At 47.7% G+C, this 24,866-nt stretch overlaps 1 protein-coding gene across 1 annotated transcript; it reads right to left on the bottom strand.

Moving 5' to 3' along the window:
* Positions 1-18,012: 18,012 nt before the first annotated feature.
* LOC134730859 (uncharacterized) lies at positions 18,013-24,495 on the bottom strand. Its single transcript, XM_063606539.1, has 3 exons — positions 24,413-24,495; positions 19,404-19,490; positions 18,013-18,376 (listed from the first exon to the last, which is right to left on the bottom strand). The coding sequence occupies exons 1-3, from the start codon at positions 24,451-24,453 to the stop codon at positions 18,079-18,081; spliced, it is 426 nt and encodes a 141-aa protein (XP_063462609.1). The 5' UTR covers positions 24,454-24,495; the 3' UTR covers positions 18,013-18,078.
* Between the last annotated feature and the right edge of the window lie 371 nt (positions 24,496-24,866).

Here is a 24,866-nt window from a genome sequence, read left to right as displayed (position 1 = left end):
CCGTCACCCACAGCTTCACAATGGCATTTCCCCTCAGAGCATTGATCCTCCGTCTGCTGCGGCAGCTACCAAGTCACTTCTCTTCATTTTTTAAGTCCACGTCACTTCCCTCTTGTCCCGTGCAGGTAGCCCTCTTATGCCCTACACCACAGACTGCACTGCACGGCTGTCTCCACCAAAAGCAGGGAACCTCTGCTATCCAGGACCTGTGGAAAATTAGGCTCGATTTAAACGAATGTTTCCATACCGATTATAAGCTCCTTAGGGCAGTTGAAATTTTGTTCAACTCTCTGTCCCCTTGAGACCCTGCTTGATAAATGGCTCATGGCAAGCACTCTTACCGTGGAATTCGATTTCCAGGCTTTTCTGAATGACTCAGGATTTTACCTCCAGAAGCAAAGCTTCTGAACACCCATTTTGTAGGCGGGTCTTTGTGGAAACATTTTCACGCCCTCCCCTGTCCTCTGTAGCTGAGAACTCTGACATCTCAGAACATGGCCGCTTCTCTCTTTCCTGCTCAGAGGAGCTGTTTACAAAGTGTGGGGTAGAGTTAGGAAACCCAGGAGGAATGGCAGAGCGCTCCGCCTGCGGCTGCATCCCTGAGGGCGGGCGTGGGGCTGCTGTCGACCCCCAGAGAGAGCGCTCGCCGCCCTTGGTCCCCCGGGTCTGCGCGGTGCTGTTGGTAAGGACTGCAGCCAACCCCCAGTGACCTGGCAGGAGAAAATACATGTCCTGCCCTTCTGCTAGGGCCACCAGCATCGGCCAGACCTAACCAACGACGTGGAGTCTCCACGCAGTCTATAAAAACCAGCTCCCATGGCCCGGGGCAGGGCGAAGAGTCAGTCTGGAGGGGAGAACTGAAGACAACTGGCACTGCTACCGTGCTGAGATGCCTCGGGGACTTGTCTTTCTCGCTGCCAAGCACTTGGCCCCTGCACCAAATGGCCCCCAAACTGTGGCCTTTTAAAATATGTGTGTCCACTTCTCACAGTTTCCTCTCTCTTCTTGCATATGAAAATAAAACTATTTTATGTATCTAGGACTTGGATTCTGGACTGCTGGCGATTGTCTTTCTGTGCCCTTTGCAGGCGCACGCAACATAACTCCTTTAGACACTTCTATTAAGAAGCAGAAAAGAAGGAACGGAAATTTTACATCTTCTGTCTCCCTATGACAACAGAAGAAAGCCTAGAAAAAAATATAATTTTGAGACCCTTTTGCAGTTACCCTATAGGAGCAGCGCGACTGAAGAAGAACCAGCTACGCCTCCTAACTGAATTATGTTCACTTTTTAAAGATGGATCTATTAACAGCATAAACAGCAGATTGAACAGCATAAAAGCTCATGGGCGTAAAACAGCGAGCACGCATTTTCCGCTGGGGTCTGCCTGTCATCTAATGGGGCTGTGGCTCCAGTCACCTCTGCACACATCCCAGGCTTCGGGGCAGTGGCCAGGCTGGAGGCAGAGGTTGGAAGTTCCCCGAGGGGCGAGTGGAAACTCTGCCATCCTGCCTCATGCATGGCCTCGACAAGCCCAGCTCCCATGGGGCAGGAAGCACACTCCTTCCGTGGCGGTGGGTGAGATAGGAGAATGTTCTGTCACACAAGGTCAGTAGCTCCATGTCTGCCCTTTTCCTCCATCTTATGCCCCTGGAACTCATAGCAATAGAAGTTACAGCCGCAGAAATGGCTCACAACACAGTCACCGAAGGCCCAGATCCAGAAGTGGATTCTATACATACCCTGAAGGTCAGGATTTATAAATCCACAAATAGATTCAATATGTATGTCCTGAAGGGTCTGTTTGTAGAAATCTATTTGACTTACATTTTTAAATTGATAGAGATGTTCTCCTGCAACTCTACAGAGTTGTCAAGTTCATCAACTGGTGTTTTTGGCCATTGCCCTATTCTTGCCTTCGTTTTGATTCTGTAGTCCTTCCTTTCTTTTAACCTCACCCAGTCCCCCAATTCCTAAAAGTCGGCCATTTTCACAGTACTTGGAAAGGCAACCAGAGCAATCTGAGAGCTTCATAAAAGGAGAAGATCCAGAAGGCAAGGCCCCTTGAGTGAGGCAGGATGTGGGGCCTGGACAGGAAGCTGGAGCTCCACAAATCAGCCCCCACATTCCTTCTTTCCTGCGCCCTTTCCTTTTCAGCATAGAGAAGAGGTTTTGGAAGAACAGCCAAGGGCCTGTTAGGAAGGGCTTGGAGAAGAAAAACCCTCAGCAGTAGCCTCTGGGGAGGGCCTGATACCCGTGAAATGTCTCATTCTGTTCATGCCTCCAAATGGCCAGAGGATGGGTTAACCCATGAAATTGTTGGGCAGAACAATGACTTGTCTGGTTTTCCATATGACATTCTGCCATACCAAGCAGGGATTTTCACATTCCTTCTGAGCCCTTTCCTGAGTCAGCTCTCAAGCTAATGCTGCTGACACTAAGTAGGCTTTTTGAAGCACCAAGAAAGAATTTTACTTGAAAACTCAAGTCTGCTTGCTCTCTTTAACACGGACTGTTATAACAGCAAAAACCACAATTACTTTCACACCAACATAATACTCGGCTGTCCTCCTAACTTTGATTCTATTTTCCATAGGATGTGGGATGGCCAACTGTCCTGCCTTCCCCAGGATGGAGGGATTTCCTGGCTTATGAGATTTTAGTGCCAAAACTGGATGGTCCCAGGCCAGTTGGGATGGTTGGTCACCCTAATACCAGTTAGCCATATTCAGCCTTTCTACTTTCGTATTAGACATCATGTCAGAAAAGAAAGACAGTACTTCCTGGTTAAAAAAATCTGAAAGGCAATACAAGCTTACCTAAGTTAGCTCCTACACCACCAAACCCCAACCCCCCAACTGCCATCAGTCCTGCAAAATATCAATTTGACTAATATCCCGCTTGCTAATCATGACTACCAAAGTCTATATAATAGTTAACTTCAAGCTATAGCAATGCCAGGAGTGATCCTACTGTAAAGTCAAAGCTATCATCCAGATTTTAAGTTAACATCTCTCAGGCAGGAAATCTTCCATGGAAAAATACCATGGAAAAATCCACTACTTTGACCGCACAGATACATTCATTATGGCACAACCGTAATTACAACTTTGCCTGTCAGGGTTTCCATTATAAATGGGATCTGAATCTTGGTGGAACACAATTCTTTCCAGCTGGAGTGAACCATGGACAGGTTTTCAGCCCGTTGAGGATTTTTCTGATTTGTCTACAAATTGGCAAGGCTGGGGTTGGGGAAGGGAAAGAGGGGGAAGATGAGATTGGGAACAGAATAAACCATATGGAATTTTGTTCCTAGTGTGCCCTTTAAACTGAAATAAGGGAACACAAACAAACAAAAAGACAAACAACCAAGACCAATTAAGGATATCTTTCAGACCCTAAAGTGTTAGATTCAAAGGGACGCTTTGTCTTTAAGTTACTTTAAAAGATAGAGCATTTAGAGAAAAGAAGGGAGATTTGTTCTTTCTTCGTCTTTGTTGTTGTTGTTTCTTTTTTTTTCTTATACCTGAAGTTTGGCCAAGTACTGAAGAAATGAACTTTTTTGGCTCACTGTGCCTTTGAGGGCAAAGCAAAGAATTGAGGAAAGCGACGTGGGATTTGAGACCTGGGTTCTCTTCCAGGTTCCTTTTCCAGCTAATCCTGTGACCAAAGATAAATGACCTAATCTTTCTGAGACTCAGTTTCCTTTTCTGTAAAACAGGGATATGATCATTTGTCTGGCTAGGTCATGGAATTCCCATGCATATCTACAAAGGCAATGGATGTGAGCTGTCTCACCCATGTGGTAGGAGCCTCCTTTTGGCTTTTCTGGTTTCTCAAGCTGAGTCCCCCAGGTCCCTCCTGAGAGGATGGAGTCATCGTCTGCAGTCAGGGGTCTGTTGCTGACTGGGACCAGGGAAGAAGGGAGGCACCTGTACCCTGTCCTCCCTCCCTGATACTGCCTCACCTGGTTCATCCCAAAGGCAAATGCACACTGCACCCTGAGGAGGGTCAAGCTTGCTTTTGTTGATAGTTTTACAGTAATTATGCCAAAGCCATAAAATCATCTAAGGAGATCTTGCCTTCATCTGGTGACCTTGGAGGCTTCCCAACGGCAACAACATCATCCATGGAATGTGAGATCCCTGTCTTCCCCTCTTACCCCTAGAACTTCTAGGAACAGTGAAGAAAAAGGGATCAATCTTAGTTGTTAGTTTTGTTGTTGTTGTTGTTTGTTTTTTTGTTTGTTTTGTAGATGGAGTCTTGCTCTGTCACCCAGGCTGGAGTGCAGTGACATAATCTCGGCTCACTGCAACCTCTGCCTCCCGGGTTCGTGATTCTCCTGCCTCAGCCTCCAGTAGCTGAGACTACAGGCATGTGCCACCACGCCCAGTTAATTTTTGTATTTTTAGTAGAGACAGGGTTTCACCACGTTGGCCAGGCTGGCCTCGAACTCCTGACCTCAAGTGGATCTGCCTGCCCCAGCCTTCCAAAGTGCTGGGATTACAGGCGTGAGCCACCGTGAGTGGCCTGTTTGTTTGTTTTAAGTAACAGCCCTTGCAGAATGAATGATAAAGTTCCAGTAAGATCATCAGACCCAACGTTCCATTCTCAAATGTCTTAAGACTTTTGAGGTCAATACACATATATTTTTTGCTCCAGCAGTGGGGAGTCATGTGACAAATCTGAACAATGGAGTTAGGTGGACAAAAGCCTAAGGTGAATTTCGTAAGGTTATTAAAAACATTCAGGATTTGTAGTCATTTATTTTCAGTGACTGTCAGCGAAAAGCTTACTCTGGCTTAGTTTTGACTTAGTCTTGAAATAAATGTTCCACGGCCACCTTCTCTCACTTAATTCATGGTAACATTGAGCCGTAATTCTACATTGCAAAAAGCCGTTCTTTGTGGAGATCATCACCACACTGACATCCTGTTGACTCTCATAATAAAGCCGTTCTGCGGTGAGCTAGTGAAATCGGCGTGTGACGGAGTTCAGCGTATTTCACGTTCAGGCTTGGCCGCAGGAGCGGCTGGGGCTGCAAGCTCACTAATTCTCAGCCCTGTGGAATGATGGGACTGACCCTGAACTTAGAGCCGCCCCCAGGCTGGAACCTGGGCTCCCCGGCGCGGCCACCAGGTGGCACTGGCGCCCTCCCTCGCGGACCCAGGCTCCTGCTCTCGTCCTTTCAAGCACAAGCTTGGAGGCCTGATTTTCAATCAGTTGCTTTCAAACGCACAAACGCCGGTAAGGACCTCACCAAGGGGCTTGTGAAAAGCTTAGCAGTGCAGGACATTTTGCATTTTCCCAGCAAGTTGCCGGCCTGCCCTGGTCAGAGCTCTGTGTGTCGGGGTTTATGAAGATAATTAGGTGTTCAGATGCAGTTACCAACTTTCAGTAAGAAGGAATACGACAGCTTTTCATTTGCAACAGCAGGTGCCCTTAAAGATGAAGTCATCATTGACGAAGCGTCCAGGGCTCTCTGCTTCTTCATCCACGGGCGGGTAGTTACTGTGGGGACGGACACGTCAGCCTCCAGTTGCTGTTGTCATTAAGGAAAATAAGGTCACCTTCTGTGTCTCTTCAGGGACAGTGAGTTCTGGAACGGGCCACCAGGGCTGCCCATGTTCAGCTCTAAATTCTATAGATCTAGAAAGTGCTTTTCATTTCTGTGAGGTGCCCCTCTCAGACACTGGGACGTTACTCAGTGTTAAAAAGAAATGAGCCCTCAAGCCATGAAAAGACAAGGAGGAAATTTAAACGCATGTTACTAAGTGAAAGAAGCCAATCTGAAAAGGCTGCATACTGTACGATTCCAACTTACGACATTCTAGAAAAGGCAGAGCTATGGAGACAGGAAAAAGAGCAGTGGCTGCCAGGGGTTCAGGATGAGGGAGGGTGAATAGTTGGAGCACAGAGGATTCTTAGGACAGTCAAAGTCCCCTGTCTGGCACTGTAGCCAGGGACGGATGGCATGGTACATGTGTCAAACCCATAGAACGTGCAACCCCAGAGTGAGCCGTAATGGAAACGATAGACTCCGGGTGATGGTGATGTGTCTGTGCGGGTTCACGGACTGTAACAAATGCACCACTCTGGGCCGGGCCCGGTGGCTCACGCCTGTAATCCCAACACTTTGGGAGGCCGAGGTGGGCAGATCACCTGAGGACAGGAGTTCGAGACCAGCCTGGCCAACATGGCAAAACCCCGTCGCTACTAAAAATAAAAGATTAAAAATTAAAAAATTAAAAAAAATTAGCCGGTCGTGATAGCAGGCACCTGTAATCCCAGCTACTCCGGAGACTGAGGCAGGAGAATCGCTTGAACCCGAAAGGCGGAGGTTGCAGTGAGCTGAGATCACCCACTGCACTCCAGCCTGGGCCTCAGAGCAAGAGTCCATCTCAAAAAAACAACAAAACACAAAAGACAGATGCACCACTCTGGCGATAACAGGGGAGGCTCGGGAGAGATGGGAAATCTCTGTACCTTCCTATTTTGTCTAAACCTATAGCTTCTTTAAAAATTAAAATCTATTTTTAAAATTGTTAATTATGCTGTCTCAGCCACAGACCGAAGCCTGTTCTTATCCAGTGAAACTACATGCATCAAGGCCTATACCTAGTGCTAGAAATACGAGGTCCAGCTCTTGAGCCCAGTGGAAGAAAGTTGCACAATAGCCCAGAATCCCCTTCCCACGGGCTGCTGCGAGGGTCCGCGAGGCCCACCCATGAACACACCAGCACAGTTGTAGCCCGTGACAGGTGCTCTGCACGTGTTTGCTCCAATCCTGTGGGTTTCTCTGAAGAGGACCCTGGCTGAGTAGGGTGAAATGAGAAGGGCTCTCAGGTTTTCCGGCCACCCTCCTTGGTGGGGCATCTCTCTCCGATCTAGTCTTGTGATGTATAGCAGCATTAAGGTTCAATCAACCTGCTCTGTCCCTGACCAGGTGTGTGACTTCAGCAACTTACTTAACTTTCCTGGGTGAAGTTTCCCTCTCTCTAAGATGAAGGTGATAACAATGGCCTGTGCCATAAGCTTGTGTGCAGGATCGACTGAGGGGACACCCACAAAGCTTCTAGCAGTAACTGGCCCAGATTAAAAGCACAACGTGAGTGAATATTATTTTTCCGGTTGGCAGGCATGTGGGGAAAGGTGAGCGAGCCACGAGTTTACTGCCTTTGTGACTACGTGTAAGTTACATCTTTCCTCAAAAGCACTTGCAGCACCCACTCAGCAGCCTTGCTCTGCCATGTGCTCCCCGGGAGGGGCTTGACCCACAACAGGGGCAGGAACCAAACCAAGCTTCCTTCGCCCCTCACAGTACTGCCTGTCAACCCTTTTGGCAAGAATGCTCAGATTTTCGCAAAGCAAATGTGAAACTCCCATGAGGTCTCTTTGGGTCAAAGGTAAACAGAAAGTCTTAGAATTTTCTTTAGAAAAATAAAAGGTTCCTGTTTTTTTCTGGCTCAGAGAGTTCCTGGCGTGCTTCTTCTTGTTTTTCTTCATACTTAGGGACGGCAGAAATGATACATGGCCTCCCCACAATTGAGGGGTGCTCTCCAGTGGACCATGATATATTTACTGAGAAATTTTTAATAAGTAAACCACAGACTTGAACTCATGCACCCTCATAAACCAGCCCGTTCTCATGGGGAGAGTTCAGGAGTTTTTATGGAGCAATACTATGTTCTCATGAGAATTTTATTAGAAATCAGAGACTTGAGATGCATCGAGCAGGAAATTTATGAGGTTACATGGGAACCATCCTTTCATTTTGTCATTCTGGGTTAAATTACTTCTTTGTATTCTGTTGATTTACTTTGTAAATTTTAGTTATGAACATTGTTGTGAATTTCTCAGCAAATTCAAGCCAGCTAATTATTGATTTCTTGAACTTTCCACTTTTATCCTTCAAATAAGATAAATAATTGAGAGTCTAGACCCCAAATCTATGGGAAACACAGATAACTCATGAAAAACGTGGCCAAGAAGGTCTTTCCACGACATCAAGAAATAAACAAGAAGCTTAGGGAAAAACACTTTCAGAACCACCGACAATTCTTTATGCCTCTAACTTTTCCACTTAATAGTTTCTTCAAATTTTTTTAAAAATTGTTTTGCGAAGTACCCAGCTAAAATTTTACTCGCCAAAATAACCTGTTGTTTATCATCATATAACCCAACTTGGAAAATAGCCCAAACCCAGAATAGATGTTTGTACCGGTGAAGTGAAGAGGAAGTGCTTGCTCTAAACAAGTTTTTTCTCTGGGCTTGTTCCAACATCTCATTAGTTGTCTGTGTTAATGGTGTGAGGAAAGACGCCAGGCCAGGCTGGCCTTGGCTAGCATGGAGAAAGTGAGAGAGCCACACAGGAACCAGCCTTCTATTAACCAGCTGACCCCATTGCCGCTATTTGAGGTGGATTCCTGGGTAAAGTTCCAAAATTAGGTAATTTGTCTTCATCTCTAAATTTAATTCTTACATTGGAACTGTGTATTTTTCCAGCTGAATTCTGGCTTTGGGGGTTTAAGGCTGCTTGGCTGCCACCATGGGCTAGTTGGTTGGTTTTAACCTTTTCTACCCATCATCCAAAAGCTCCTAGCCATCTACTTTGGAAAAAAAAATCGTAGTACAACAAGGCAAGAAGGCACCCTAGTTGCCAGGCTTCACGTTTCTTGGTACCAAAGACTGGTACGGGCTGTCCTGCCCAAAGTCAGCTCTTCTTTGGACTAATAGAATTTGGTCATCCCTCCAAAAGCAAATTGAATAATCATTGTCACCGTTAACTAACCTTTTCTAAGTTATTTCCCATGTGCCAGGCTCTATGCTGCTAATGAGTATTTACAACTCAAAACAGCTCCATGAAGCAGGTGCTCTTGTTCTCCCCATTTCACAGATGAGAAGCTTGAGGCTCAGAGAGTTAACCGCAGCCTCCATGCTCACACAGTGGACTTGGCTCATACTCACCAGGCTGTGTCCAGAGTCTTCAGGGAAGGGCATCAACCCAGGCGGTGGGAGCAGACAGGAAAGAAAAGCTTCGGTCCTCAAGAAGCCCACGGTCTAACTTCAGGGATCCTGAGAACAAGGCCGGTGCTCAGATTCCAGTGACTGCCTCATAGGACACTGTCATTGTGTGGGGAACAAGTGCCCTGGGTGGCAAACAAGCTGATGGAAAGATGTCAATGTCCTAGGTGATCAGAGAAATACAAACTAAGCCATGAGATACCACTGCACACCGAGCAGAGTGGCCAGAACCCTGAACGCTGTCCACACCAGATGCTGGGGAGGCTGTGGAGCAACAGGACTCTCACTCATTGCTGCTAGGCACATAAAATGGTGCAGATGCTTTGGGAGAGAGTTTGGCAGTTTCTTGCAAAACTAGGGTGGAGTGGTGCATGCCTGTAGTCTAAGCCACACAGGAGGCTCAGGCAGGAGGATGACTTGAGCCCAGGAGTTTGAGGCTGTAGTGTGCCATGATTGTACCTGTGAAGAGCCACTGCACACCCGCGTGGTATCTGTTAAACACACACACACTAAACTAAACTTACTCTCACCATATGATCAAGCTTGTGCTCCTTGATATTTACCCAAAGGAGTTGAAAATTTAGGTGCACAAAGAAACCTGCACACAGATGTGTGAGGCAGCTTTACTCATAGCTGCCAAAACTTGGAAACGACTCAGGTGCCCTTCAGTCAGTGGATGGATAAATACACTGTGGTACATCCAGACAATGGGATTTGTGTTTTTGTTTGTTTTTGAGATGGAGTTTCACTCTTGTTGCCCAGGCTGGAATGCAATGGCATGGTCTCAGCTCCCTGCAACCTGCACCTCCCAGGTTTAAGCAATTCTTCTGCCTCAGCCTCCCAAGTAGCTGGGATTACAGGTGTCTGCCACCACGCCCGGCCAATTTTTATATTTTTATTAGAGATGGGGTTTCACCATGTTGGCCAGGCTGGTCTCGAACTCCTGACCTCAAGTGATCCTCCTGCCTCAGTGTCCCAAAGTGCTAGGATTACAGGTGTGAGCCACCGCACCCAGCCCAGACAATGGGATATTATTCAGTACGAAAAGAAATGAACTGTCAAGCCATGAGAAGACATGGAGGAAACTCACTGCAGGTTACTAAGTGAAAGAAGCCAGTCCGAAAAGGCTATCTCCTGTATGGTTCCAACTCTATGACACTCTGGAAAAGGCAAAGCTATGGAGACAGAAAAAAGACCAGTGGTTGTCAGGGCTTAGTGGGGAGGGACGGATGAACACAGGACTTTTAGGGCTGTGAAACTACTCTGCATGATACTGTAATGTTGGGTCCATGTCGTTATACATTTGTCCAAACCCACAGAGTGCACAACATCAAGACTGAGCCCTAACGTAAACTGGACTTGGGTCATGATGACAGGTCAACAGATGTTCATCAGTTGTAACAAATGCACCACTCTGGTGGGGGAGGTTCCAGGGGGTGCAGGGAGTCTATGGGAACTCTCTGTACCTTCCTCTCCATTTTGCTATGACCCTAAAAATGCTGTTAAAAAAAAAGTATTAGGCCAGGCGCAGTATCTCACGCTTGTAATCCCAGCACATTGGGAGGCTGAGGTAGGTGGACCACCTGAGGTCAGGAGTTTGAGACCAGCCTGGCCAACATGGTGAAACTCTGTCTCTACTAAAAATACAGAAATTAGCTGGGCATGGTGGTGCCTGCCTGTAATCCCAGCTACCCAGGAGGCTGAGGCAGGAGGATCGCTTGAACCTGGGAGGCAGAGGTTACAGTGAGCCAAGATCACACCACTGCACTCCAGCCTGGGTGACAGAGCAAGACTCAGTCTCAAAAAATAAAAAAGAATTGTTTTAAAACCCTAAAACAGCAAAATGATGCCCTGAGCTTAGGAAATATTCATCCCAGCACTTCCGGAGCAAATTGCTTTAAAAGTGGGCTGCACCATCTTAACGAACACAAAATCCAATCAAATAACACATCCTACTCACTGGCGTGAAGCACACATCCCAACCTGTGGGGACAGTGTTGATTAGGAGATGGAGGACAAGGAAGGCTTCCTGGTAGAGGAGGCTCTGCAGAGGACTTGAGGGATGCGGGTGAGTGTCTGGCTCTGGGCAGGACACAGATGCAAGGCCAGGGGAATGGACAGGGGGCTCTCACTCAGCCTGTGGTCTTTGCCCTGGGATTTTGCCTCTAGATTCTCCCCAACGGCTGCCCTCTTGTTCTTGAGAATTGTTTCGTTGGTTTTCCTCCACCTCAAGGCAAGTGTTTTGGTGACAGGCCAAGGAAAATACCCACTGAATACAAAGCAGGCTCCTAGAATATGCCCAGACAGCACCATAGCAAATGCTCTGTCTCACCAGTGCCGCACCACAGCAGCCTGCCTTGGTGGCGCCTGACGTCCCGGGTGCTGGGGCATGTCGCAGTGCCACATTGCCAGGGGGTTCAGCCTCTGCGGGGCTGCTGGAAAGGACAGACGGGACTGGTGGGCCTCCTCCAGCCCCAAGTTGGGACATTTCCAGCCACCACACTACGAAAAGTATCTTCCAGCCTTGGGAACAACCCTGGTCCCTGGGGTGAGCTCCAGAGGGCAGCTGCCTTGATGCTAGAGGCAGGAAGGCGTGGGCCCCGCCCAGGAGCGGGGGCCCCTCAGTGCTGTCAGAGGAAAACATGAGTCCAGAGGACCCTGACTTAGCTCAAGCCTCCCCCAGCCTCCAAATCCCAGCTGGTTGGATGGCTGTGGTCCTGCAAGATGAAGGAAATATACTCATCACCTGAGATTCCAAACAGGCACCCCTGGTGGGCTGACTGCCAGCCAGTCCCCAAAGCTGGGAAGGTGACCTCCAAACCAGGTGGCCCTGCCCCACCTTTCCCGGTGTGAAGGACTGAATATTTGTGCCCCCAGATTTATCTGCTGAAATCCTAACTCCCAGTGTTTACTCTCAGGAAGTGGGGCCTGGGGAGGTGATGTAGTCATGAGGCTGGAGCCCTCCTCAGTGGCGTTAGTGCCCTTATAAAGGGGGCTAACAGTGAGAAGAGGACACAGGGAGAAGATCCCATCTGTCATTAAGGAGACAGGTCATCACAGACACGGAATCTGCCAGTGCCTGGATCTTGGACTTCCAGCCTCCAGAATGGAGAAATTTCTGTGGTTTATGGGCCGCCCAGTCTGTGGCACTTTGTGACAGCAGCCGGGGTGGACAAAGACACACTGTCTCCTTTTTTTTTTCAGACGGAGTCTTGCCCTGTCACCCAGGCTGGAGTGCAGTGGCGTGATCTCGGCTCACTGCAACCTCCGCCTCCCAGGTTCAAGTGATTCCCCAGCCTCAGCCTCCTGAGTAGCTGGGACTATAGGCATGTGCCACTGCATCCGGCTAATTTTTTTTTTTTTTTTAAAGTAGGGACGGGGTTTCACCATGCTGTTGGCCAGGCTGGTCTCGAACTCCTGACCTCAGGTGATCTGCCTGCCTTGGCCTCCCAAAGTGCTGGGATTACAGGCATGAGCCACCGCGCCCGGCCCCTGTCTCCTGCTATTAACAGTTACCGTCTTTGGCGGTTACTCTGCGGAACGCCTCCCAGGGCGCATCTTTTTATTTTCCTGAAACATCTGAAAAGGGTACGGCAAAACCAGAGCAAAGGGGTTGATCAGCTGAGCAACTGTCTCCTTCCCTCAGGGAAAAATGATGACTCAGGACCAGCAGCCATGGCCTCAGATGACCGGGATATTCCAAATGGGGATGGAGCCTTCAGACTCTGCCCTCCCACCTCAGAAGATCAAGCAGAATGTAGGAGCACACAGGTCAAAGGCATCGGGCCTGGAATCTCTGAGCCTAATCAAAATGGAAAACAGCTTCATCTCGGAGTGAGGAGCAGAAAAGCTGGCCAGAGTCCAGGTAGATGACAGAGCCCTCCATGCTGAAAATCAACCCATCTTTTCAGCTGTGTTCCTGCTCCAAAAGGAACTAGCATTTGAGCACGTATAGTAGCGGGTGTTAAGTCTGCTAAAATGTGAGCTCCTGGAGACCAGGGTCCTCACCCACCCTGCCCCCCACTGTATTCCCAAGTCTGAGTTTGTTTTATGTTGTGCTAACAGGATACCACAGACTGGGTAATTTATAAAGAACAGAAATATATTGCTAAGGCTGGGAAGTCCGCGATCAAGGCCCTAGCAGGTTCGGTCTCGAATGAGGCTGCACCCTCCAGAGGGGAGGAAGACTGTGTCCTCAGGTGGTGAGGACAGGAGGGCCTGTCCTCAGCCTGGGCCAAGCCTCTTCTAAAAGGGCCTTAATCCCATTCACGAGGGAGCAGCCCTCACGGCCTAATCACCTCTGAATGCCTCGCCTCTCAACACCATCCCATTGGCAACATCTGAATTTTGGAGGTGACACATTCTAACTGTTGCACTCCAGGACTTAGAGCAGTGCTTGGAAGATCACATGTACTCAATACATACTTAGTAAATACTGTTTATGCCTTTGTCTCTGCAATGAAGTGGTAACAAGGCCTCAGCTCCTCCTCTTTAGTCATAATGAGCCCAAAGTAAGGAGCACTCCTGGAGTGTGTGGCAGGAGAATAGGGAATTAAGGGAAGGGGCTCAGCAGGTGCAGCCAGTTCGTATAAGCAGGAGAGCAGCAGGTGCAGCTTATAGGCTACATCCTCACTCACATAATAACAAGCCACTTCAGCCTCTGATTGGTCGCAGGCCAATCCTTCATGGGGTGTAGCCAATTGGAGGCCTCTAAAGGGCACGGAATGGTGTTGCTGAGTTTCTTTAGCTCAACAGAAACCCCTAATTAAGGAGGCTCTTGAGGCACTTGCTCGAGTGCACTCCCACCCTGAAATGTCTTCAGTAAATCTATGCTTTCATTAATCTGTTCTTTTATTGCTCTGTGCATTTTGTTCGATTCTTTGTTCAACACACCAGGAACCTGGACAATTCTATCCAGTAAAACGAGGATGGATTCCTGGTATTTGAAACGAGTTGCAGGTCCTTAAAACAGGTAAAATAGGCCGTGTGCTGCACGGGCCCACCCCACAGCAAGGAGACACAACCCATTGCTGATGGGAACACAGCCTCTCCCTACCCCATCCAGATCACAACAGGCCACATTGTGACTCATAAATCAGAGACGTGATGGCAATTTTAACCTCATGCTTCAATAATAACCATTTTCTAGGATCCAGGAGAAAAATCAGCAAGGCAGGACATGAATTTCAGCGTAAATGCACCCTCTTCATTCTGAGTGGGGCTCTTTATGCTTTTCTGGAAATGCTTGATGCATTGGCCCTTAATTCCTCATGTTTTCCCCATGGCATTTGCCCCACACAGTGTCCTCTGTGCTTTCCCTGAAACTCCCGCTTAGCTGGGAAGATGGAACCCATCCGAGTGGAGCTCCGTTAATGCCCCACATTTCTCATTCACTTCCCCATCTACTGTCTCCTGCTCCCACAAACACCCATCTCCCTGCCCCAACACCTTTGACTCTCCCTGCGTCCTCCCTGCCTTCCTCCGTGGTTTACCCCACCTCACTTTCTAGATGCTTCCCCCAAGACTCCAAACATCTCTGAGGGTCCACCAGGAAGAAATGGCTCTTGGGACCCTCCTCAAGCCAAAGCCACCTTTCTCTCCCTTTCCTGCCTCTTCACCAATTCCAGCTCCACCCCTTGCCTTGGCCTTCATCCTCAGGGCTCTCCCCAAACAGCCAGTGACCTCCACTTGACACAGAATAGGTTTGATCTAGAAGAAACCCCAGAGGCATCCAATCCAACCCCCCCACCCACCCCTTTTAAGGTTGACGGAGCTGGAGGGGACACGACCTGCCCAAAATTGCAGGAGTTAGGCCAGGCTCAGGATCAGGACACGGATCTCCTTTTTCATGTTCAGAGCTCTCTCAGCCCCTAGACAGCTTTTTCATCCCAGGACCACTGACCAGAGAGTTCTTCTTACGATGCCATCAAATGCCCCTGCCCAGGCTCACCACACTCTTGGCACAGCTGGCCTCCACTGTCCAAGCTCCCCCATCCTCTCCTGTCTCTCTGAGTCTCCTACTCTGGCTAATCTTCTCCCCAGCCCTCAAGATGCTGCCCTCCGCGCACTGACTCCTCCCTCAGCCAGCGCATTCCAGCCCATCACTGTATCGATGATGGCGTTGATATCATCACCCACTGACGCCTCCCTCAGCCAGCGCACTCCAGCCCATCACTGTATCAGTGAGGCCATCAATATCATCACCCACTGACCCCTCCCTCAGCCAGCGCATTCCAGCCCATCACTGTATCGATGACGGCGTTGATATCATCACCCACTGACCCCTCCCTCAGCCAGCACACTCCAGCGCATCACTATCGATGACGGCGTTGATATCATCACCCACTGACCCCTCCCTCAGCCAGCGCACTCCAGCCCATCACTGTATCGATGACAGCATTGATATCATCACCTACTGACCCCTCCCTCAGCCAGCGCACTCCAGCCCATCACTGTATCGATGACGGCGTTGATATCATCACCCACTGACCCCTCCCTCAGCCAGCACATTCCAGCCCATCACTGTATCAATGAGGCCATCGATATCATCGCTCCTTCTCCTCTGCAATCCAAGGGGCGGTGCCAGTTCTCTGTGGTTCATTTTCTAGGCTTTGCTGTTGATATTCAAAGCCAAGCTCAAGCAATATCATGTAGCATTTTGGCAATAATTTTTCTTTTCTTTTTTTATGAAACTTGGGATCTAACTGGTCTTGAACTCTTGGGTCAAGTGATTCTCCCACCTCAGCCTCCCAAGCAGGTGGAATTACAGGTGTGAGCCACCGTACCTGGCCATTTCTGCAATAATTGTGAAATCAGAGTCTACAGAAAGACTCCTTGCTCCTTGAATAGTAGGAGAAAGAGTAGAGGCAAGAGGTTTTTAAATGATTTACTATCCAATTATTAGTTTGCTACATGTAAATATTTTCACAATTTCCTTTAAACAATATTTACTTTTCTTTTTAGAGGACAGATTCAGTAATCCTCTTCAAATTCTTTTTTTTTTTTTTTTTTGAGATGGAGTCTCGCTCTGCCACCCAGGCTGGAGTGCAGTGGTGTGATCTTGGCTCACTGCAGTCTCCACCTCCCAGGTTCATGCAGTTCTCCTGCCTCAGCCTCCTGAGTAGCTGGGATTACAGGTTCATGGCACCACACCTGCCTAATTTTTGTATTTTTAGTAGAGAAAGCGTTTCACCATGTTGACCAAGCTGGTCTCGAACTCCCGATATCAGGTGATTCCCCCCCCACCACCACCACCCTCCGCCTTGGCCTCCCAAAGTGCTAGGATTACAGGTGTGAGCCACTGCAGCTGGCCCCTCATCAAATTCTTTAGCCTCCTTCTAAAGGAGTTCTTGAGTTAAAGCACCCCTCTTGGGTTTTGTGCCAGACACTGGATGTAGTAGAATCTGCTTGACAATTAGTGTCAAGATTCTTGTGCCCACCGAATCAGTAGCACATTTTTTAAAAAACCGAATTCTCTTTTCACAAGAATGACTTCTGTCTGGATGTAGCACAGGTACTAATGGCATAACACGTGGCTAGCCTGTGTCTGGAGAAGCTAGTCAGAGAAATCTTTTTCTTTCTTTTCTTTCCCAAATAGCTCCAAGTTGGTCCTTGTGCAGAAAAGGGAAAAAGCAACTTTAGGACCTGTTCGCTGCATCGTAATGAGAGAGAACTATAGCACTTTGTGCAATAGTGTCTAACGATGTTATTTAAAATGCCATATTTGTAAGACTTAGCCACTTTCAAGGTACTTTTTCATCGTGCTTTTGCCATTTCACAGAAAGATACTATTTTGAAAATTTACATAATATCTATGAATGCAGGTGGAAAATAAAATGCATCATTGAGCAGTCCTTCAAGAAGGACAGAGCAGTCAATGTGAAGGAAAACCCATGATTTCGAGTCGAGCAGGCCTGCTGCTTGAGCACCTACCTCTGGTCAGGGATCCGTGGCTCCGTCTCCCCCTCCACACGGTGGGCCCGATGCTATCTTCTGTCTTGCAGGGAGCTCATAAGCAGTTTTCAGATTATATAAGTAAAATGCCCACCATGGCATTTGCCATACTAGACTCTAAGTACATATTAGTTTCAAGAAAAGAGAGAGAAACTAAACTGAAATACTATAGCAGTTGATGAAAGAGAAACTTCAGCTGAATGAAATTTAAAGTTTAATTGAGCAATGATCGATTTGAGAATTGGGCAGCCCGCAGAATCACAGCAGGTTCACAGAGACTCCAGCACAGCCAGGTGGAGAAGATTTATAGACAAAAAAAGGTGGGGGGGGATGATGTACAGAAATTAGAAGTGAAGTATAAAACAGCTGGATTGGTTACAGCTCGGCGTATGCCTTATTTGAACACAGTTTGAACACTCAGCAGTGTATGCTTGGTTGAGTATGGGTGCTGGGGTTGGCCAAGACTTAGCTACTGTTGGAGGTGCATACTACCAGGTTATGTTTGCAATTTTGTCTGCCTATTAAGCTAGGTTACAGCTCATCCGCGAGGACTCAAATATAGAAGTACGGAGTCCTGCTCAGGCCATATTTAGTTTGCTTTCACAGTTAACGTGCTGCTGGATGTTAGTCTCTTCCCCTCTTTAGATTGTCAATTCCTGTGTACCCATCTCCACATCCCCACACTCACTGCACGGTAGAGCCTCAGGTTTGAGCCACCACTTATGGCCCTTTGTACAAGTCACAAAGGCTTCCCTTTGTGGGTGGATTTGAGCTCCCCAGACACCTGCTGCAAAACACAGCTCACACAATTGTGCACAGTGGCCCCTGACTCTTGCAGTCTCACTTAGCTTATAAGAATGCTCGATGTTAGTGTTCACTCAATCCCTTCCACGGATCTGCCCATTCAGTCCTCTAATCAGCTGCTCTCATGCCGTGCAGGTAGGTAGTTACCTGTGGGGCTTAATTTTCCACCATGTCCCCAGTGCAAAAGGCCTCCATGGAGCCTGGGATCTCTGCCACATATTCACAAAAATAGGCCTTTGAATTGCTCCTGGTGGAGGTGTGGATGCCAGTGCAACACAGTCGTGTTAGCTGGGACCCTAGTAGACCTTAGGAAGAATGACATCAGCTGGAAAAACTCTACAAGGAGCTGTCACTGTGCCAAGTTGAACAGTTTTGCCAGGAGGAGTGAGGAAGCAATTACTCTGAACTTGATTGAACACAGGAGGCATCTCAAGTGGGTGCTCCTGCAGCTGCAGGCACTTTTCCTCCTGTCCCTCCTCCCAGCAGCTCAGCATGCATCCTGTCTCCCGGCCACGGGACAAGGCTGTGAGCTGCAGCTTTGTGCACTCGCTGTCTTTGCAAAGTGTTTTGGAAGTTCTGTCAATTCGTCTTGGCCTGGAAAATGGAAAATTGGAACAGTGAAAACACATCACATGGTGCCTGTTTCGTGCTTGGGGAGGCAGACAAGGAGAAACTTCATGCGGTCAAGGTGTGGGTGGCTGTTGGCTTAAAGCCAGTGGAGAGCTTATTTATCCCCTTGGAGGAAGGGAAGAGCAGATTAGAACAATCAAAGCTTCTTAATATTAGCTCTGGGTTTTTGGTGGGGGGGCAAGTGGAAGGAGGAGGGTTAATTATACGGCTGACTGTAAGCAAGCAGAATCTGATCCAATCGTGGCTGTCGTTGATTGAACCAGATGCTGCGCTAAGGGTATCACATGCATCAACTCAATCTAATCCTCGCATTGCTCTTATTATTTCCATTTTACAGATAACAAAACTGCACTTTAGAAAACTGAGGGATTCAGCCGTGGACGGTGGCTCACACCTGTAATCCCAGCACTTTGGGAGGCTGAGGTGGGTGGATCATGAGGTCAGGAGATCAAGACCATCCTGGCTAACACGGTGAAACCCCGTCTCTACTAAAAGTACAAAAAATTAGCCCGGCGTGGTGGCGGGCGCCTGTAGTCCCAGCTACTCGGGAGGCTGAGGCAGGAGAATGGCGTGAACCCGGGAGGCGGAGCTTGCAGTGAGCCAAGATCACACCACGGCACTCCAGCCTGGGAGACAGAGCGAGACTCCATCTCAAAAAAAATAAAAAAGAAAAAAAGAAAACTGAGGGATTCACCCAGCATCCCAGACTGGCAGTTGGCAGAAGCAGGCGTGGAATGGGCTCTGTCCAGCCAGGTGCTCCTATCTACTCCCCCACCCCACCCAAGCATCTCCTAAGGCTGCTTCTGGGGTGCCTCATCTCCCAGACACCTTTTCAAGGGTTCCTTTATCCACTACAGACCCTGCACTCACTCTCCTCTCCAAAGTCACCCGCATTTCCCCGGCCACGCTTTGCTGATCTTTTGGCTGTGCTCAGGAATCCTCCCCACCTAGGATGAAGCACTTGCCGAACTCAAATGCACACACAACTCACCTCTTGCCACCAAAACACTGGCTGTCAACTGTGCTTCTCCCACACCAGGAAAGGGTGCCAGTTAGGCAGATTGTGTTAGCAACGTTCCTAACAAAGACAGCAGAGTAAGGTGATAGTATTTGGCAAATTGGAGAATCAGGATGTAAAACAAAGATTTGAGCATCTGCACCCTAAAACATAAAATGTCGATACACGTTTTATAAAAGTGCTAGTAATGGAATCCATTCTCATTACGATGCCATTAGGGCCTTTCACAAATATTCCATGGAATTACTGTACTTTCTGTCCCCTTTGAAGTTAGGCCTGGCCGTGGGACTTGCTTTGACCAATGGCATGTGAAAGCCAAGGCTGCACATTGCCTCTGGGGGCAGTTTTGAGAGTCTTTGCTACCTTTCCTTTTCCTGGGACAGCCACCTTGGGAGTACATGTTGCAACGGGCTTCCTTAAATGTGGGTCCCTGAAGGTTGTAATAATCCTTAGGGATACCTTGCCAGCCCCTCTGGCCTGGTAGCTGTAGCAAACAAACAAAAACAAAGATCAAAAAGCCTTTTCTGTTCATTTTTTGAGACAGAGTCTTGCTCTGTTGCCCAGGCTGGAGTGCAGTGGCACAGTCATGACTCACTGCAGCCTTGACCACCCAGGCTCAGGTGATCCTCCCACCTCAGCCTCCAGAGAAGTTGGAAACTACAGACATGCACCACCACACCCACTAACCCTTTTTTTTTGTCCTAATTCCTGAGATTTTGTGTTTTTTGGGGGAGTTTTTTGTTTGCCACCATAACATACCTAGCCCACCTGATTAGTACTATCATATAGACACATTTATTCAAATAAGTAAACAAATTTGACATAATTCAAAGATGATATATTTAAATACGGTGTATAAAACATTGAAAATAACACTTAAATTATCATACTGATTTGCTAAAAGTCTTCAAAAGATTGGCCAAGTTTATTCATTGGCTTCATTTTAACACAAAAATTCAATTAAGGAGAGAAATTTTAAAATTATGAGGAGCTGCTTAGTAATTCTATGGATGTCCATTCTCCTGGTTCCTCTGGGCTCAGGCAGAGTTTCTGTACTGCATTGGTGCGGAAGAGAAAACTGCTCCACAGTGCCCCTATGCAGATGAGAGGGGATAGCACACACAGGGAGGGCCTGGTGTGGCCAGCACAAAAAGGTCATCCACAGATGCAGGAGAGAAGGTGGATAGAACAGGTGCAGTGGCTCTTACGTGTAATCCCAGCATGTGGAGAAGCCAAGGTGGGAGGATCACATGAGCCCAGGAGTTTGAGACCAATCTGGGGAACCTCTATCCCCCTGTCCCTCTAAACATAGGAAGGTAGGCGGGGAACGGTGGCTCACGCCTGTAATCCCAGCACTTTGGGAAGCCGAGGCAGTTGGATCACTTGAGGTCAGGAGTTTGAGACTGGCCTGGCCAACATGGTGAAACCCTGTCTCTACTAAAAATACAAAAATCAGCCAGGCATGATAGCAGGTGCCTGTAATCCCAGCTACTCGGGAGGCTGAGGCATGAGAATTTCTTGAACCCGGGAGGCAGAGGTTGCAGTGAGCTGAGATCGTGCCACTGCACTCCAGCCTGGGCAACAGAGCAAGACTCTGTCTCCAACACAGTGAGACGCATGCAGGAAGAGGAGCAAAGGAGTGGATGGTGTTGTGGAAGTTCCTCTTGGATTGCTCCCGTGGGATGGTTCATTTTCTGGGTCAACTTGACTGGGCTATGGGAGTCCAGATAGCTGGTAGAACTTTCTTTCTGGGTGTGTCTGTGTGGGTGTTTGCAGTGGAGACGAGCATTCAGATTTAGAGACTCAGGAAAGAACGTCCACTCTCACCAATGTGGATAAGCATCCAATCCACTGAGGGCAGGGAGAGAACAAAAATCAAAGGAAGGGGGAATCCTCTCTCTTCTTGAGCTGGGACATCAACCTGCTCCATTCCTTGAACACCGGAGCTCCTGTTTCTCTGACCTTCAGACTTGGACTAAATGATACCACCAGCTTTCCTGCGTTTTCAGCTCGCAAATCGTGGGACTCCACATGAACCAATTCCCATAATAAATCTGTTTTTCTGGAGAACCCTTACTAGTAATTACAGTTTTCTTTTTTCAATGAAGCAAAATTCGAGGGTGTCAGCTGAGTGGATGCTGGTGGAGGAGGTGCTAGACCAGTTTGAGGAGCATGTCCTGGGAGAGGGGGCAGTGACTGGACCAGGAGCATCTAACATGGTTTCTGGGCTGGCTCAGGGGCCTCCGGGGTTTAATGATCGAGACCTTATGGGGAACTGGTCACCATGGCCATGCAATGTGCCCCAGCCTTGAGGGGTTAAGCAGGTGCTGAGTGGAGGGTGCATTTACCCAGGGACCTGACTGCTGCGCTACAGCAGAGTGGCAAGGGCACTGGAGAGGAATTCAACGAGCAACCTGAGTGGCTGCTATGGGATTTAAGCCGAGTCAGAAGGGAGGAAGTCAAAGGGTGAGGAAGAGTGAAAAGGAGCTGAGGCCAACCCACTGCAGGTCCCCAAGTGTTGAAGGATTGTTGAAAGCGGGGTGGTAGCAGGAGTGAGCTGGAGAGAAAGAAGCTTGACAGTGGGATATTGGACATTGGGATTTGGAAGGATTGCATTTATTATGGTAATAAGATCAGGCTTTAACCACCAGCATGAGTGGCTGAGTTGGGAGGGGGACAAGCCCACCAGGAGAAAGGGCTGAGGCGGGAGTTCAGTGCGTCTTCTCCATTCTGTGTTCTGTTTTGCTCCTGGCGCTCACGGCAATTCATCATAAGAGATTTGCCTGTGTGCTCAATGACTTAAACAAGTAAGCCCCTCAAGAGCAGGGGCTGTGTCTGATTTATAATAAACTAGCATGGCATCGAACACATAAGAAAGAGTTTGGTAAGGCCGGGAGTTGTGGTCACACCTGTAATCCCAGCAGTTTAGGAGGCCTGGGCGGGCGGATCACGAGGTGAGGAGATCGAGACCATCCTGGCTAACACAGTGAAACCCCACCACTACTAAAACTACAAAAAATTAGCTGGGTGTGGTGGCGGGCACCTGTAGTCCCAGCTACTTGGGAGGCTGAGGCAAGAGAATGGCGTGAATTCAGGAGGCAGAGCTTGCAGTGAGCCGAGATTGAGCCACTGCACTCCAGCCTGGGTGACAGAGCGAGACTCCGTCTCAAAAAAAAAAAAGAGTTTGGTAAATAATTGTTCATTTCATGGACGAAACTCCACAAAGGTAGATTAGTGGGAGGCAATGGTTTGTCATTGTTCAATAATTGAAGAATTATTTCATCCTAACAATAATAGACTCTGTTAGAATGAAGAAGTTAAAGCCTCAGAAGGCAATTGCAGTTTTTAAAATCTGTTTGAGAAAATGAATGCTAGCTGGATTGGCCGAATCACGTTCTCCTGTCTTGCTAGTGACCTACGTTGTCCTCTGGAGACAGACATAATATATTTTATATAAGTTGTACAACGTATATATATTATATATCAGTTGTACAATGCTTAATGTGTATATATGTATGTATATATACATTATGCATCCATATATACGTAAGCATTGTACAACAAAACTTCATACACATTTTTCTCCTTACTTGTAACCCCCTAGATATTTTTATTACCCCATTTTACATAAAAATGCATGGAGGTGAGAAAGAAGAACTTCCTGCAGATCACACAGTCTGTAAAACAGGATTTAAAACCACGTTTTCTGACCCTGAATCCAGGGCTCTTTGAGCCATGTTGCCCACGCAAAGGCTAAATTGTGTTCATTCCTGGAGCCGTAGTACCAATAATGGTAATGGATGGGTATCGTACCAGCCAGGTTTTCCAGTGGCTGGGGTTCAGAAAAGCTCTGGTTATATCAGACTGACCTTCATGTTTTCAACAGGTCAATGCCTTTTGCTGCTTGGACTTCAGGGCAATGAAATAGGAAGTGCGCCTGACCATCACGAGATGTGAAGGATTCCATGGCCGTGATTCCCATATTCAAATGGGATTTTCCAAGTGGAAAGACAGCAGTCACTTAAACACAGGCCTCAGAGGCCAATAGGACCCATCCCCGCAGCTACGCAGACATCACCCATGGAAAATTAGCCTGCATCATTTTGTCCAGTCCCGGGAGGGGCATTCTCTAATGGTTCCGTGGCTGCAGCAATGGAGCAATTCTATTTCACGCTGTCCCAAGAGAGGCCTTCCAGTGTAATGACTCCCCACAGTTGTAATTTTCCTTTCATCCATTTGCTTCCTTACATTTGGGGAGGTTTCTTTTCTAATGAAAAACTGAGCCAAAAAAAGAAAAATAAAACAGTTCTTGCTTTTAGCCTAAAGTTGATAGTTTTTAACTAAAAAACCTACCTGTTAAAAATTTACATTGGGCATATACCCAATAATGACATTGCTGGTCAAATGGTATTTCTGGTTCTAGATCCTTGAGGAATCACCACATTGACTTCCACAATGGTTGAACCAATTTACACTCCCACCAACAGTGTAAAAGTGTTCCTATTTCTCCACAGCCTCGCCAGCATCTATTGTTTCCTGACTTTAATAATCGCCATTCTGACTGACATGAGATGATATCTCACTGCGGTTTTGATTCATCACACACTGGGGCCTCTTGAGGGTTGGAGGACAATGAGAGAGACAGCATTAGGAGAAATACCTAATGCATGCAGGGCTTAAAACCTAGATGATGGGTCGATGGGTGCAGCAAATCGCCATGGCACATGTATACCTATGTAACAAACCTGCACATTCTGCACATGTATCCAGGTCTTAAAGTTAAAAAAAAATCTACATTGATTTCCTGGGACTTCTTTGAGTGAGTTCTATTGTCTTCAGATAATAATTGCAAACTTTATTTAGCACACGATGTGCCAGACATGATACACTCTTTCACTTGATTTTTCCAACAAGCCACAGGAAAAGGACTGTTACCGTCTCACATTTTGCAAATAAGAAAACCAAGGCTCAGAGAGACTCACCCAGTAGTAGCAGGGGACCTCAGGCTCCGCCAAAGACGCATCTGGCTCCAGAAACAGCTCACTCGGCCACAGAGCTCTTCTATCCTCTGCCAGCTTCGATCAACCTGGAAATGGACACACTTTACTATTAACAGTAAGCCCAAGAATAATGATCTAAGCATAATGTTCATATGTGGGACTATGCATATCCATAGAGACGTGGGCTCTAACCATGTTTTAATAACATTCCACAGCACATTTCTTCCCAAGACCTTCTTCAGACCTTGCCATGTGCATTCAGGAGCATTATTTCTCATCCTGTGAAAGCAAAGGGATGACTGGAAAGAGAGTCATGTGGGACATTTTCTCCATGTCTGTGGCTTCTGAAATCCCCAAACACCACAGGACTCAAAGGCTGGGGGTGCTGTGATGCCCCTTCTCTGCAGCTCTTGGACACCATCTTTTTGGTTTGTGT

Source organism: Pan paniscus, chromosome 7 (genome assembly GCF_029289425.2).
Source record: "Pan paniscus chromosome 7, NHGRI_mPanPan1-v2.0_pri, whole genome shotgun sequence".
NCBI lineage: Eukaryota > Metazoa > Chordata > Mammalia > Primates > Hominidae > Pan > Pan paniscus.
Note: the sequence above shows the minus strand (reverse complement) of the source record. Positions and strands in the feature narration are given on the sequence as shown.